The sequence below is a fragment of the Natator depressus genome, chromosome 14, assembly GCF_965152275.1.
Source record: "Natator depressus isolate rNatDep1 chromosome 14, rNatDep2.hap1, whole genome shotgun sequence".
In the NCBI taxonomy this organism is placed as follows: Eukaryota; Metazoa; Chordata; order Testudines; family Cheloniidae; genus Natator; species Natator depressus.
The window spans coordinates 3,239,581-3,252,171 of NC_134247.1; the positions used below are offsets into that span (position 1 = coordinate 3,239,581).

General features: G+C 55.8%; 2 protein-coding genes across 2 annotated transcripts in view; one reads left to right on the forward strand and one right to left on the reverse strand.

Annotated features, from left to right (window-relative positions):
* The window catches only part of NPLOC4 (NPL4 homolog, ubiquitin recognition factor), a 42,914-nt gene extending 41,365 nt beyond the window's left edge, over positions 1 to 1,549 (reverse strand). Inside the window, exon 1 of the mRNA XM_074972232.1 lies at positions 1,438 to 1,549. Within this exon, the coding sequence (XP_074828333.1) occupies positions 1,438 to 1,452 (15 nt within the window). The 5' untranslated portion in view covers positions 1,453 to 1,549. The remainder of the gene's footprint in view (positions 1 to 1,437) is intronic.
* Positions 1,550 to 5,362: 3,813 nt separating this feature from the next.
* Positions 5,363 to 12,218, forward strand: TSPAN10 (tetraspanin 10). Its single transcript, XM_074970952.1, has 3 exons — positions 5,363 to 5,548; positions 9,550 to 10,154; positions 11,220 to 12,218. The coding sequence occupies exons 1-3, from the start codon at positions 5,420 to 5,422 to the stop codon at positions 11,542 to 11,544; spliced, it is 1,059 nt and encodes a 352-aa protein (XP_074827053.1). The 5' UTR covers positions 5,363 to 5,419; the 3' UTR covers positions 11,545 to 12,218.
* The last annotated feature ends 373 nt before the right edge of the window (positions 12,219 to 12,591 follow it).

A 12,591-nucleotide genomic window follows, 5' to 3' on the forward strand; every position in this document is an offset into this window, starting at 1 on the left:
CATAACATGTCTGTTGTATATGCTGGACGGAGATTTAGTGGGGGAAAGAGGGAGGTTACATTTAGTCTGATTTTTAATAAGCCTATCAAGCGCTCCAGGCACACAAGCAAGCCATTTCATGGGAAGAGGTATTTTAATGTTCCCAGTGGATATGGTCCTTCCCCCCCAGCCCAATGGAACCAACCCTTTAATCCCCCCCCCCAATGTCTCCATCTCAATCCCCAGCCCAAAACTTAAAAGCCGGGGGGTGAGGGGGAGAGAGGCGGAGGGGGGCGCGGAGAAGCCTTCAAATGGGCCCTAACGGTGAAAAACGTTAGGGTCTGCCAGAGCCAGGCTTGAGGAAAACGGGAAGATGGTGAGAACTCCGGCTTGACAAAGCCCCGGCTGGGATGCTTGAGCTGGGGCTGGTCCTGCTGCGAGCAGGGGGTGGGACGAGATGGCTCCTGAGGTCCCCCCAAGCCCTGAGAGTCTGTGATTCGATGAACGCCAAGACCGCTCTGGAGACCCCCTCTCTTGCTGGGGGGGGGGGGGGGGAATCGCCCCGGTGGGGGGGGATCGCCCTCTCGCTGGGGGGGGGGGCGGAAATCGCCCCGGTGGGAGGGGGATCGCCCTCTCGCTGGGGGGGGGATCGCCCCGGTGGGGGGGGGATCGCCCTCTCGCTGGGGGGGGGGCGGGAATCGCCCCGGTGGGAGGGGGATCGCCCTCTCGCTGGGGGGGGGGGGCGGGAATCGCCCCGGTGGGAGGGGGATCGCCCTCTCGCTGGGGGGGGGGGGCGGGAATCGCCCCGGTGGGAGGGGGATCGCCCTCTCGCGGGGGGGGGGGGGGATCGCCCTCTCGCTGGGGGGGGGGGCGGAAATCGCCCCGGTGGGAGGGGGATCGCCCTCTCGCTGGGGGGGGGGGCGGGAATCGCCCCGGTGGGAGGGGGATCGCCCTCTCGCTGGGGGGGGGGGGCGGGAATCGCCCCGGTGGGAGGGGGATCGCCCTCTCGCTGGGGGGGGGGGCGGGAATCGCCCCGGTGGGAGGGGGATCGCCCTCTCGCTGGGGGGGGGGGCGGGAATCGCCCCGGTGGGAGGGGGATCGCCCTCTCGCTGGGGGGTTTTCTGCGCCCCTTGGGAAGGCGTGAGGGTCTCTCGCGGCCGCCTGCGCGGGGGAGCAGCAGCTGGGCTGACTCCAGCCCCCTTGCCCAGAGCGGGGGGCTGCCGCCCTTGGGCCTCGGGGTCGGCAGCTGTTTCCGGTGGGGTATTTGGTGCGGGCCCGGCGGGGTTCCCCGCTCCCCGGTTCGGTGCGGGCCGCGGGGCCGGTTCGGGGGCCCTGCCCGGCGCGGAGCGGGGGGTTCCCGGGGAAGGGCCCCGCCCGGCTGCCCCGGGGCCCGCCCCAGCCGCTGGGGTCTCGGGGCCCCGGCCGACCTGCTGCCTCACCCGCCCGGCCCCGACTCACGATCGTCTCCGCCATGGCGCTGGCGGCCTCGCCCGGCCTCGCTCGCTCGCTCGCTCGCTCGCTCGCGCCCGCTCCCGGGGCCGGTTCCCGAGCGGCCGCCTCGTCCCCCGGCTCCGGCCTCCGGCGCCCCCGCTCCGCGCGCCGGCGTCAGCGGCCCCGCGCCCGCCAACCCCGACAACAAGGTTCCGGGCAGGAACGTTCCCCCGTCCCGCCTCCCTGCGGGGAGCCGCGACCCACCCACAGATCCCTCTAGTCCCGCCCCATAGCCCCTCCGGGTACCCCCCAGAACCCGCCCGGTCCCGCCCCATAGCCCCTCCCTGGGTACCCCACAGAACCCCCCGGTCCTGCCCCATAACCCCTCCGGGTACCCCACAGAACCCCCCCACCCCCATAACCCCTTCCTGGGTATCCCACAGAACCCTCCCCAGTCCCGCCCCATAACCCCTCCGGGTACTCCCCAGAACCCTTCCGGTCCTGCCCCATAGCCCCTCCCTGGGTACCCCACAGAACCCCCCGGTCCTGCCCCATAACCCCTCCGGGTACCCCACAGAACTCCCCCCCCCATAACCCCTTCCTGGGTATCCCACAGAACCCTCCCCGGTCCCACCCCATAACCCCTCCGGGTGCCCCCCAGAACGCCCCCTGGTCCCGCCCCAGAACCCCTCCCTGGGTACCCCACAGAATCCCCCCAGTCTCACCCATAACCCCTCCGGGTACCCCAGAGAACCCCCTGTCATAACCCCTCCCCGGGTACCCCACAGAACCCCCAGTCTGCCCCATAACCCCTCCGGGTACCCCACGGAATTCCCCCCGGTCCCGCCCCATAGCCCCTCCTTGGGTACTCCACAGAACCCCCCCTGGTCCTGCCCCATAATCCCCCCCGGTCCCGTCCCATAACTCCTCCGGGTACCCCACAGAATGCTCTCCTCCCTTCCCCCCAGCAGTCCCTCCCCATCCTCTTATCCCCCATTCACCCAGGCATGATCCTAGTGTGAGGGGTTCTGACCCCCAGCTCAGTTCTGACTGATCCTGTAACTGAGGGCAAAGCCAGGCCCAAGGCAGGAGGCAGCCAGCCAGACTTCGGGGGTTCTCTCAGATGATTATTTGACACTGAACAGAGCTGGGGCAGGCCCTGTTCATGCTGCAAAGGAGATGACTCTTTAGCTCTTCGGACCCACTGGTGTCTGCAGTACTGATTATTACCCTGATGTAAAATACAGAATACTTTATGAAATGCCAAGGCAAATGGCTCTCGGAGCCCTAGCCCCAGCAATGAATTAGTCTTGCAGGCACAAATGATCCCCACCCAGCAGCCAAAAAACCAAATTGTAGACGAATAATGAATTAAATCAGGCAGGCAATAAATCAGAACAGCAAGACAGTCCCCTCTGTGCCCTCCACCCCCCCAGAATATACCCTCCACCTTTCCCCCAAGCCCTTGTGCAGCCTGCCCAGCAGCCATCAAGTTTGGGCTAGTTCAGGTCACATACGTTTCAAAAAGGCATGTTCCTTGACAAAGAGGAACCCTGGGGTGAGGCGGGTCAGGGTATGTAGGGGAACAGCCCCGGTGAACTCTCGGGCCTTTCAGTTACTGTAGACAGATCTGGGTGAGAGGTGGTTACTGAAATATTTAGGGCCTAGAATACCAAGGGCTTTGTATTCTCACACCAAGGCCCTGAGCTGTGTCCTTTAGCATGACAGAAGTCAGCGCAGATCCCAGAGGGGTAACTAACTCCCTGCCTTCTATTTGAAGAAGCAACCGTCTGCCACGAATTGCAGTCTCTGGCTACATTTCAAGAGAAGCCCAGTTACCCATGTCAGTAATTCACATTAATGAAGCAGGAGCTTGCCATTCCTCTCGAGTCCGTCCTGCAGGATGAAATCACTTGTGCCACAAAATCAGCTAGTAATGAGACCAAGTCATGATGCTATATCACTACTGTATCCCAGTGCTCTTCATAACCTCTGGCTTCTTTCATCCCCCTGCAAGTGCATGAGAACTGGGGCTGTGCCGTAAATATGAGGATGGGTGGGGAGCTTGTTGAGAATTATCCCTGCTTCTGACCCCTAGTGGTGCTGATGGGGCAGCCCAGCAGTGTCCTGGCTCAGCAAAGCGGTCACCACTTCTGAGTCTGGGTCCCGGACTGGAGGGGCCCCGGGCCGGCCCGCTGCGAACTGTCATTCTCAGCTCTGGATGGGGAGCAGGTGAAAAGCAGGGAGGATGTCAGTCATCACCTCCCTCTCCAGGGACCTCCAGTAGCGATCCGCTGAAGGGACTGAAGTGTTCATTCAGCACCCGTCAATTCTCCTGTTAGCGTGTGCACAAAGGGGCCTGCTGGAAGAGAGCAGGAATTGCGTATAATAAGAGGCAATCCAGGATTGTTCTACAGGACTGGGCCAGGTTAGATACAGGGTAACATTTTCAAAGGTGTCCACATGACTTGGGAACCTCACTCCCATTCTGAAAAGGGAGTTAGGCCATGTCTACACAACAGCTGCGACAGCTACACCTATGATGCTGCTGCGTGCCGCTGTAGTGCCATAGTCTAGATGTTCCTACATCAGTGGAAGGGGGGTTTCTTTCTATGTAGGTAACAGACCACTTCAAGAGGTGGTAGCTAGGTCAGTGGAAGAATCCTTCCTTCAACCTAGCTGCATCTACGCCGGGGCTAAGTTGACCTAACCATGGCACTCAAGGAGTGAAATTTCCTTTTACAGCCCTGAGCCATGTAGCTAAGTTGATCAAATTTTTAACAGACCAGGCCTAAGTGCCATTGACTTGCAATAAGCTCTAAGTCACTTGGAAATGGGACTAAGGCCAGGTCTAGACTACCCCGGGCCCCAGTAGAGCTATGTGGGGCAGGGCAGGGCGGGGCAGAGATGTGATCCCTGACTGACAGAGCTGGGCTGGCAAAAGCCTCTTATGTAGGCACGGTTGTAGTGGCAAAACTGCACTTTCAGCAGTAGCGTTTGTGTTGCTGGGAGCCTGGAATATGCAAAATCAAGTGCAAAAATGCAGCTTGGTGGCTATAAAGCAGCACTCAGATGAGGAACGTTTGCTGGTACAATATACAGGTATAGCTACCCTGGCAAATCATTCCTAAGGGAGATCTGGCTTTAGACTCCTATGTCACTTTCAGGCTCCTTTGAAAATTTGACCCTAAGGCTGGGATTGTTAAAGGCGTCTAAGGGAATGAGGTGCCTAAATTAACTTCAATGAGAGTTGGGTGCCCAACTGCTGTTTGTGCCTTTGAAAATCTTATAAGTCATTTTGGAAATTTGACGGAGGCTCCTAAGTCACATAGGCTCATGTCCTTCAAGGTATTTAGGGGGCCAAGGCCCACTGATTTCCTTAGGTGTGTTTGAAAATGTTACCGATGGCCGCTAAGGAAATGCAAACCACCTGCTTTCACAGGGCCAAATGGATGAAAGTGACGGCAGTCAGAGCAGGGGTCAGCTCTCAGCCTGCTTCTATACCCTGAGGATAATTAATTTGACATCACTGCATACCTGCAACTGCTTCAGGTAAACCCCAGGCCCGAGTAATAAAGCTCTGATTGCCTCCAGGGGAAGGACACAGCTAGAGAAAGGACATTACAAAATAATAAAATAAACTACAATCAGCCAAATGACAACAAGGAAGGATGTTGTGGGGGATCTCCCGAGAGCCTTGTTCTTAGTAATTACCCACCAGTTACAGCCCTAACATGGTCGCTTTGTTTCTTTTTGCAGCCATTTAACCAAATAACCTTGAAGTATGCACAGCTATGTGGCAAGACAGCTTGTTAGAAGCTCAAGAACTGGTATACTCAGGGCACACAAGTCAGCATGGGCCTCTTTAATTGCAGGGGCTACTTAAGCCATGAAATGTGACTTCTCACATGATAGGAGCCTGACTGAAGTGCCTGCCCAGCCCCGAGCTCTGACTACGCCTTGCTTGTGGATCCTTCTGCCTGCTAAAGCAGGGGACGCCTGCAGCAGGATGACATCTGGACCTGGCCTGGCAAGCACAGGAGGGAAGCTCTTCATGCTTGTTGCCCCCTTTGTTGCGCGGTTTTCCTTCAGGAAGGTGAAGGTGGAAGAAGATGAGAGGAGCCCATTGTTACCAGAGGTAAACCCTGGGTTTGAGTTACATGCTGGCTTTGTGCTTCTCTTTGGAGTATGTGGGGGTCACGCTCTGAGGGTCAGCTTAACTTCAAACCCAGAACTGATTTCAGGGGTCTTAGGAGCTCCTGTAAATAAAAGACTCCAGTGTTCTTCTTGGGGGGGTTGGAAGGGGAGACGATATCCTAAGCTCTGTTCTGCGTCAGGGAGGGGCACATCTGGAGCATCTCCACTGAAGTCAAGAGCCACTCCTGACTTGTGCTGATGAGCCGGATTCTTGCCCTGGCATAAATCTCTGACTTTGGGAACACGTTGTAACCTTATTCACTCCCTCCACCCCCCAGTTCTGCTCTCCATCTGCTGTGTGTTCCCCTTCCTGTGCTTGCCACTAATGCTAATCATGTCTGGCATCAGGCTGAGCAAAGTAAAGTGGACCTAGAGGCCTTGTTTGCCATGGGGTGTCATGAGGCTGGGTTCAGATTTCTGTCTCCAGCGCCTGGGCTGGGCCTGGGCTGGAATCAGCAAGCCTACCCCCTCTTCTGGTGGCGGCAAAGGGTTCCTCCTCCCAACATCTGTCCCTCACTCAAACCCTTCCGCTAGGCTTCTCAGTGAGTTGTCATGACACAGAGGCCCATTGGTGGTTCACTACTCTGTCAGCAAGTCCTACTAGGCCTGACAAACTCGCCACACCTAACACTCTGCTGTCATGGTGCTTACCCAAACAGTGATGTAAGGTATCAAAGGCAAGCCGATGGCACGGCGGTCAGTAGCATCGTAGTGAATTGTCTGTACTGACACTGTACAGGGAATTGTGTATCTGTACGGAAATAATGTTTTCAAGTCTGGAACAAGGCAGAGTGGACAAACAGCTGTTCTGCCAGGCAAAGGAAGCGCCATTTGCATATTAAGTCAGGTTGGGAGAGGCTGTGAAACCGACATGGCAGAGCAGACTGGAGTGTGAATGCCAGGGGCCATCCTGACTGTGGGAGCAAAGACAAGAAACGTTGGGCTATATAGGGAGATGCAAAGGAACATTTTGTTCTCCATTTGCTGGGGAAACTCTTGGAGGGCGTAGGGAAATCAGAGCAGCCTGGATCCTGGTATGACTGAAAACTGGCAGCTCGGTCAAAGAAGGAATCCTGGGAAGAAGCCTCCCTGGACTGACTCGGAAAGGAAACCACTAATCAGTTTAAAGAGCAGGAGGACTTGTGGCACCTTAGAGACTAACAAATTCATTTGAGCATGAGCTTTCGTGAGCTACAGCTCACTTCATCGGATGCATGCAGTGGAAAATACAGTGGGGAGATTTTATATACACAGAGAACATGAAACAATGGGTGTTACCATACACACTGTAACCAGAATGATCAGGTAAGGTGAGCTATTACCAGCAGGAGAGAAAAAAGAAAAAAAAACAAAACCCAAAACACCTTTTGTAGTGATAATCAAGGTGGGCCATTTCCTGCAGTTGACAAGAATGTCTGAGGAACAGTGTGTGGGGGGGGGGGAAAGGAGGGGGGAATAGTTTTACTTTGTGTAATGACACATCCACTCCCAGTCTTTATTCAAGCCCAATGTAATGGTGTCCAGTTTGCAAATTAATTCCAATTCAGCAGTCTCTCGTTGGAGTCTGTTTCTGAAGTTTTTTTGTTGAAGAATTGCAACTTTTAGGTCTGTAATCGAGTGACCAGAGAGACTGAAGTGTTCTCCAACTGGTTTTTGAATGTTATAATTCCTGTCATCTGATTTGTGTCCATTTATTCTTTTACGTAGAGACTGTCCGGTTTGGCCAATGTACATGGCAGAGGGGCATTGCTGGCACATGATGGCATATCACATTGGTAGATGTGCAGGTGAATGAGCCTCTGATAGTGTGGCTGATGTTATTAGGCCCTATGATGGTGTCCCCTGAATAGATATGTGGACACGTAACTGTTCTCTTTCCACTGTCCAGGCCCGACACTCAAGTGACACGGTCACTCTCGGCTCTTTGTTCATAAACACGTATTTGCTTTCACCATAACGATCGCTGTGCGATGTTATTACAAAGGCCTGGATCCTTGTAGCCGTCCGGCTGTGTGTACGCTGTCTCTTCAGGGACAGCGGCCTTGGTGGTCACTGTGAGTGTCCAGTGCTGGGGCTGGACACTGCAGCGAGAGGCTTCTGAGGCATTCTGGGACTGGGGTATGCCAAGGGCAGGCAGATTGTCTGGGGGGCTGACCCCCAGTTTAGCGCTGAGGCAGGGGGGTAACAAGGTGACCCACTGTCCTGGCGGCCTGAGGGAGCGTCCCAGAGAAATGTGGGAGCTTGGAAGGGAAGGCCAGAAGGGAACAAAGCAGAGCACTGTATTGCTCTGTCCTATCCCTCTGGGTTTGACTGGGGAAGATAGTATCACACATGTAAGCAATGACTCACTTACGCTGGAGTAAAACCAACAGATCACAGCAAGGTAAAGCAAAGCCACTGTAGACCGTGCCACCTGCAGGCCTCTGGGGCTGTCTACGGCTTCCACTTTAGCTTTTTAAAATGGGCTTTGTATTAACAAACAGGTATAAGGCAGTAACCGCCTTGTGCAGCCCCGGGAGAACAACCGCTAAAGAAACGCTGCCCTCCGTCTGGTAACAGAGCAGTGACTAGAGAACAGGCTACAGGGAACAACCTCTTCTGTTAGCCCTATTGCAGCCCAGTCCTGGCCCGGACCCCGCAGAGCCAGGTACTGGGCAAACACCAGCCCCTCTTCGGAGCTCTGAAACCTCTCTTGCCACAGCTGCTCTTTTTCAGTTCAAGCTCTTTTCCCCTGCACACCCCACACGTTTCTGCTGCAGCTAAGGAGCCTGGCTCCTTGTTCGCTCATGGCAGCGAGGGATCCCTGCTCCTGCTCTCCCAGCTCTAGCAACAGTGGTGAGCCCAGACAGGAGCACTCACAGCTTTGGAGAGAATGGCCAGCTTTGGACACGTTTCCTTCTGGGGAACCCTCCCCCCAAACATAAAACTTGCAGGATATTTGTCCCTGGTCCCCTCACCTTTGCTAACTACCCTATACCCGGGGCAGCTGATGGCCCTGTGCAGGACGGCCAACATCAAACGTTCAAAAATCGCGAGTCAGGCTCACTAAAAACCAGGAGATTGGCTTTAAAGTCAGGAGAGGAAATAAAAACAATAGCTGTGGTGTTCATTTATTGGCCTTCTGCTCTCTGAGCCTTTTGGGTGCCCGGGGCGGGGGGGTCACACCTGGGAGCTTTCTGCACAGCCACGAGGGCTAGAAACTTACTTTTCCTTTAAAGAATGAAGGCTGGAGTCATCACGTCGCCACTTGACTCCAGGAGCTGGGGCTTTAAGGAAACAATAATTATCATGGCAAAATCCTGAGAGTTGGCAACACTGCAGGTGCGTTGCTGCTCCCTGAGACTCCTCACTCTTCCGACACACAACACAGTCGGTGTTTGAGAGCTTTGGAGCGAAGCATCAGACCCATTTCACACAGTGTCGTGCACGATGGCTGCAGATTAGCCGAGAAGAGAGACTGTTCAGGAAGCTGGGTGCTGACTGAATGGGGTGCCAGTTTTGTATGAGAAGGAATTAAATAGCTGAAGATCTAGCTATTGATCCTGTGACATCATAGCACGTTCATTCTCTCCACTGGCAAATCCAGATACAGTTTGCAACTCTTCTGTACCCTGTTCTACCACAAAGGGCTTGCCATGCTAATGGAGGCCATTTGAAATGTTTGCTTCCTTAAGCAATAGTTGTGCTGGGGAATTGAGCCTTAAACCAGTGCATTAAAATCCTGCTTAAGGCTCATAATGAGGGAGGCTGAAAAAAACAAAGTTTTGAGGGGTGGGAAAAGCGATAAAGTTTAAGTGCAACAGAGAAAAACTTTAGCCAAGACCAAATCTTGTCCAAGCGCCCCACTGGGACAGAGCTTCCCAGAAGAGAGGACATGCTTGTGCTTTTCTGCTCCTCATTAAGCCAGGAAATGATCTGTTCTCTCTCTCTCCCACCAATCAGACCCGCAAACTGGACAAGCTGCTTTCTTCATCCAATGTCCGTGGCCACCTGTTCTTTCCCACTGGAGACCCAGATGCTGGATTGCCTGAGAAGCACCCAGGAAAATGGGATCTTCTACTGCCCCCTGGCCACAGCCTGGATTCCTGCAGCTATTGCATTAAGTACCTGACCTTCCTCTGGAACCTCTTGTTCTCTGTGCTGGGTTTGCTGATCTTGGCCTTTGGGATCTGGGGGCTCCTGGACAAGGAGTCCCTGGTAAGTGAGCGTATAGCCCACCTAGGCTCTGACCCCATGCTCTTCTTTGTCCTGGTTGGTTTGGCTGTCAGCACCATCTCTCTGGCAGGCTGCATGGGAGCGCTCTATGAAAACACCTGCCTGCTGAAGTTTTTCACTGGGGGAGTCATCACTTTTGTCATCTTGGAGATTCTAGGTGGGCTCGTACTGTATTCTCTGAGACAACAGATCAAGGGCTCCTTGCAGAACACCATGCTGGTGGCTGTCCTAAGGTACCAGGATGACCCAGATCTGAGATTCATCATGGACGAAATTCAGATGGGCTTGCAATGCTGCGGCGTGGAGTCCTACCAGGACTGGAAAATGAATGTGTGAGTACAAAGGTTTGGGCTACAGCCACGTTGTCTGGCTCACTTGGGAGGCAGTGGAAAATCTCGGCTTTGGGCAGTCCATTTATCCAGCCTAGCAAAGCACTGTGACATTCCTAGTCCAAATTCTCCTTGCATGCAGGAGAGCCAGCAGTGACTGGCTCAGCTCCTGGCTACAAGCTCATGCTGCAGCTGTCTGTGCAGCTTCCTAGCATGTCAGGCTGAGTGCTCGCAAGGGGTGTGGTACAGCCATATGCCTTCAGCCTCGCTTATGCTGCATCTTGTGGAGGCTCCTTGCAAAGCTCATTGAAACTTACCAGCCAAGGCACAATCTGTGCCCCCTCCTTTCTGTATTGTGATCTGACTTGCTGAGTGCGAGTATAGATCTCCACAAGGTATTTGTAAAGCACTTGTGGGCCTGGCCTCCATAGGGCGGCTCTCCGTATGGACTGAGAGCCAGGGGGGTGGATAGACATTGTCGGAGCTGTTGTTCTCACACGAGGAGTGAGCTGATGAGATTGGGCTATGGGAAGATGCTGGTCTACAGTGCTGGAGCCCCAAACTTCTCCACTTTCTCCTGCAAGGGAGGCTCTTTGCTTTGCTTTTTCTTCTTACAACAACCTGATGAAACTCCAGGGCAGGGCAGGGAATCCCCGGTGCAAGCTCAAGGCTCTGGGCCCGCCCTCTATTGCTTGGCTGGCCGGTGCGTTTGTGTATGGTGGGGAGCCTTTATCTCCTGGTGGGGTGTGGGAGTGGGGGTGGGCTGAGGAAATGACACCATTAAACCAACCTGAGACAGGTGCTGGCAGGTAACGTTCAGGTTCCAGCCGCCAGCCCCAGACCTGTGCTCCGATTCGAGCCTAGTGCAGCGTGGCCCACTCAGCAGAGGGGTCTCAGATTAGAACCACTGCAGCCTTTCCTGGCCGTGGGAGATGGACCCCAACGCTGCAGCTCAGGGTTCTCTGCTCGTAGTGAGCAATGCCAGGTCCTGCAGTGGTGAGCACACAAGCACTTGGGTCCTCGAGTCACCCCCAGAGAGACTGACGGATTCTCCTTGTTCACCCGCAGGTATTTTAACTGCAGCTCCCCAGGTATGCAAGCCTGCGGCGTTCCCGCTTCCTGCTGTCTGAATCCCCTGGAGAACGGCACCATCACAAACTCCCAGTGTGGCTTCGGAGCCCTCGGCATGGAGGAGGTTGCAGCTCAAAGTATCATCTCCCTCGGCGGCTGCGTGCCCCAGCTGAGTCGGTGGCTTCACGGCCATGGGGGGGTGCTGAGCGCCTACTTTGTGTTTCTGATCCTGGTTGAAGTTGGAGGCTTATTACTGGCAACCAAGTTACTGGCAGACCTGGCATTTGTCGGAGCGCTAGGGCAGCAGCCCGGGGCTTGGTGACTCACCGCACGTGGCTGGAGGTCAGCGTTGGATCCTGGGGCGGAGCCTCGGGCCCAGAACCGCTCTCCAGCATGGCAAGATGGACGGTCTGGGCCCACTGCTGAGCTCAGGTTCTCCGAGGCCTCGCTGCGCGGGAGAGGTTGTTTAGTATAAGCTCCTGTGTGAATCGAAGCCTGGCTGCTTGTCTCGGTATAACCCCCTTGGTGGACACGTGGATTGCAGTGTGAAACGGCGCCATCATTCCAGCTTGTCGCGTGAAAAGGGGGTGGACCCAAGCCAAGAAAAGCCCCTCGTGCACTGGCAGAAGGGCCGCTGTGGGGAGAGGGGTTTAGTTCTGGGACTAGTCTGGCACAGGCAGGGAACTCCACTGAGCCTGCTGGGAGCGGAGCCCTCTGTGCCTGGCCGGAGCAGCAGGGTGTGCGCAGGAGAAACAGCCCAGCGGCACCATCCCTGCCTCCGACTGCTGCTAGGAGACCCTCTCTCAGTGGCTCTGACCTCAGTCACGGAGGGGGAACTCCAGGCGAGTGCAAGGCTTCCTATGCCACCCCATCTCCAGCCCTGGGTGCAAATGCTGCTGCTGCCTCCCATGTCCTGCTTGCTGGGGGGAGGCCTCACGCCTGCCCAGCTGGGGCTGGAAAGCTTTGTAGTTACCTGGCAAATAAATGTCTGCCTGTACCGGGGCTGTAGCTGTGTGTGGCTGTGGAGGAGGGGAGTGACTGGGAAGGGCCCCCCCCCGGCAGCGAGATACCACGCAGGGCAGACAGGGCGAGTGAGCCCACGAGGAGCGACAATCGCCGAGTCCCACAGCTTCGCTTTTAGAAACCGCTGCCTTGCCGGTCTAGGCCGGACGCGCCCAGCGGTGGCCATCTCGCTTCCCCTTAAGCCCACTCCTGGCCGTGGGAAGTGAACGGCCAGCTTGCCCCACCCTCACCAGGGGCAGGGGGGTTAAAGGCCCAATCCAACAGCTCCCTCCGCTGACTGCGCTGGGCCTCAGCCAGGCCTTGCAATGAGATGCAGCCTGCAGAATAGAGCCTGGTCCTGCTTGTC

What these genes read in the sequence shown, in the direction of transcription:
- TSPAN10 (XM_074970952.1), top strand. Translation starts at nt 5,420, where the DNA reads ATGACATCTGGACCTGGCCTGGCAAGCACAGGAGGGAAGCTCTTCATG. An exon ending in GGAGCCCATTGTTACCAGAG is followed by an intron (nt 5,549 to 9,549) that starts GTAAACCCTGGG and finishes CCCACCAATCAG; the next exon opens with ACCCGCAAACTGGACAAGCT. An exon ending in CAGGACTGGAAAATGAATGT is followed by an intron (nt 10,155 to 11,219) that starts GTGAGTACAAAG and finishes GTTCACCCGCAG; the next exon opens with GTATTTTAACTGCAGCTCCC.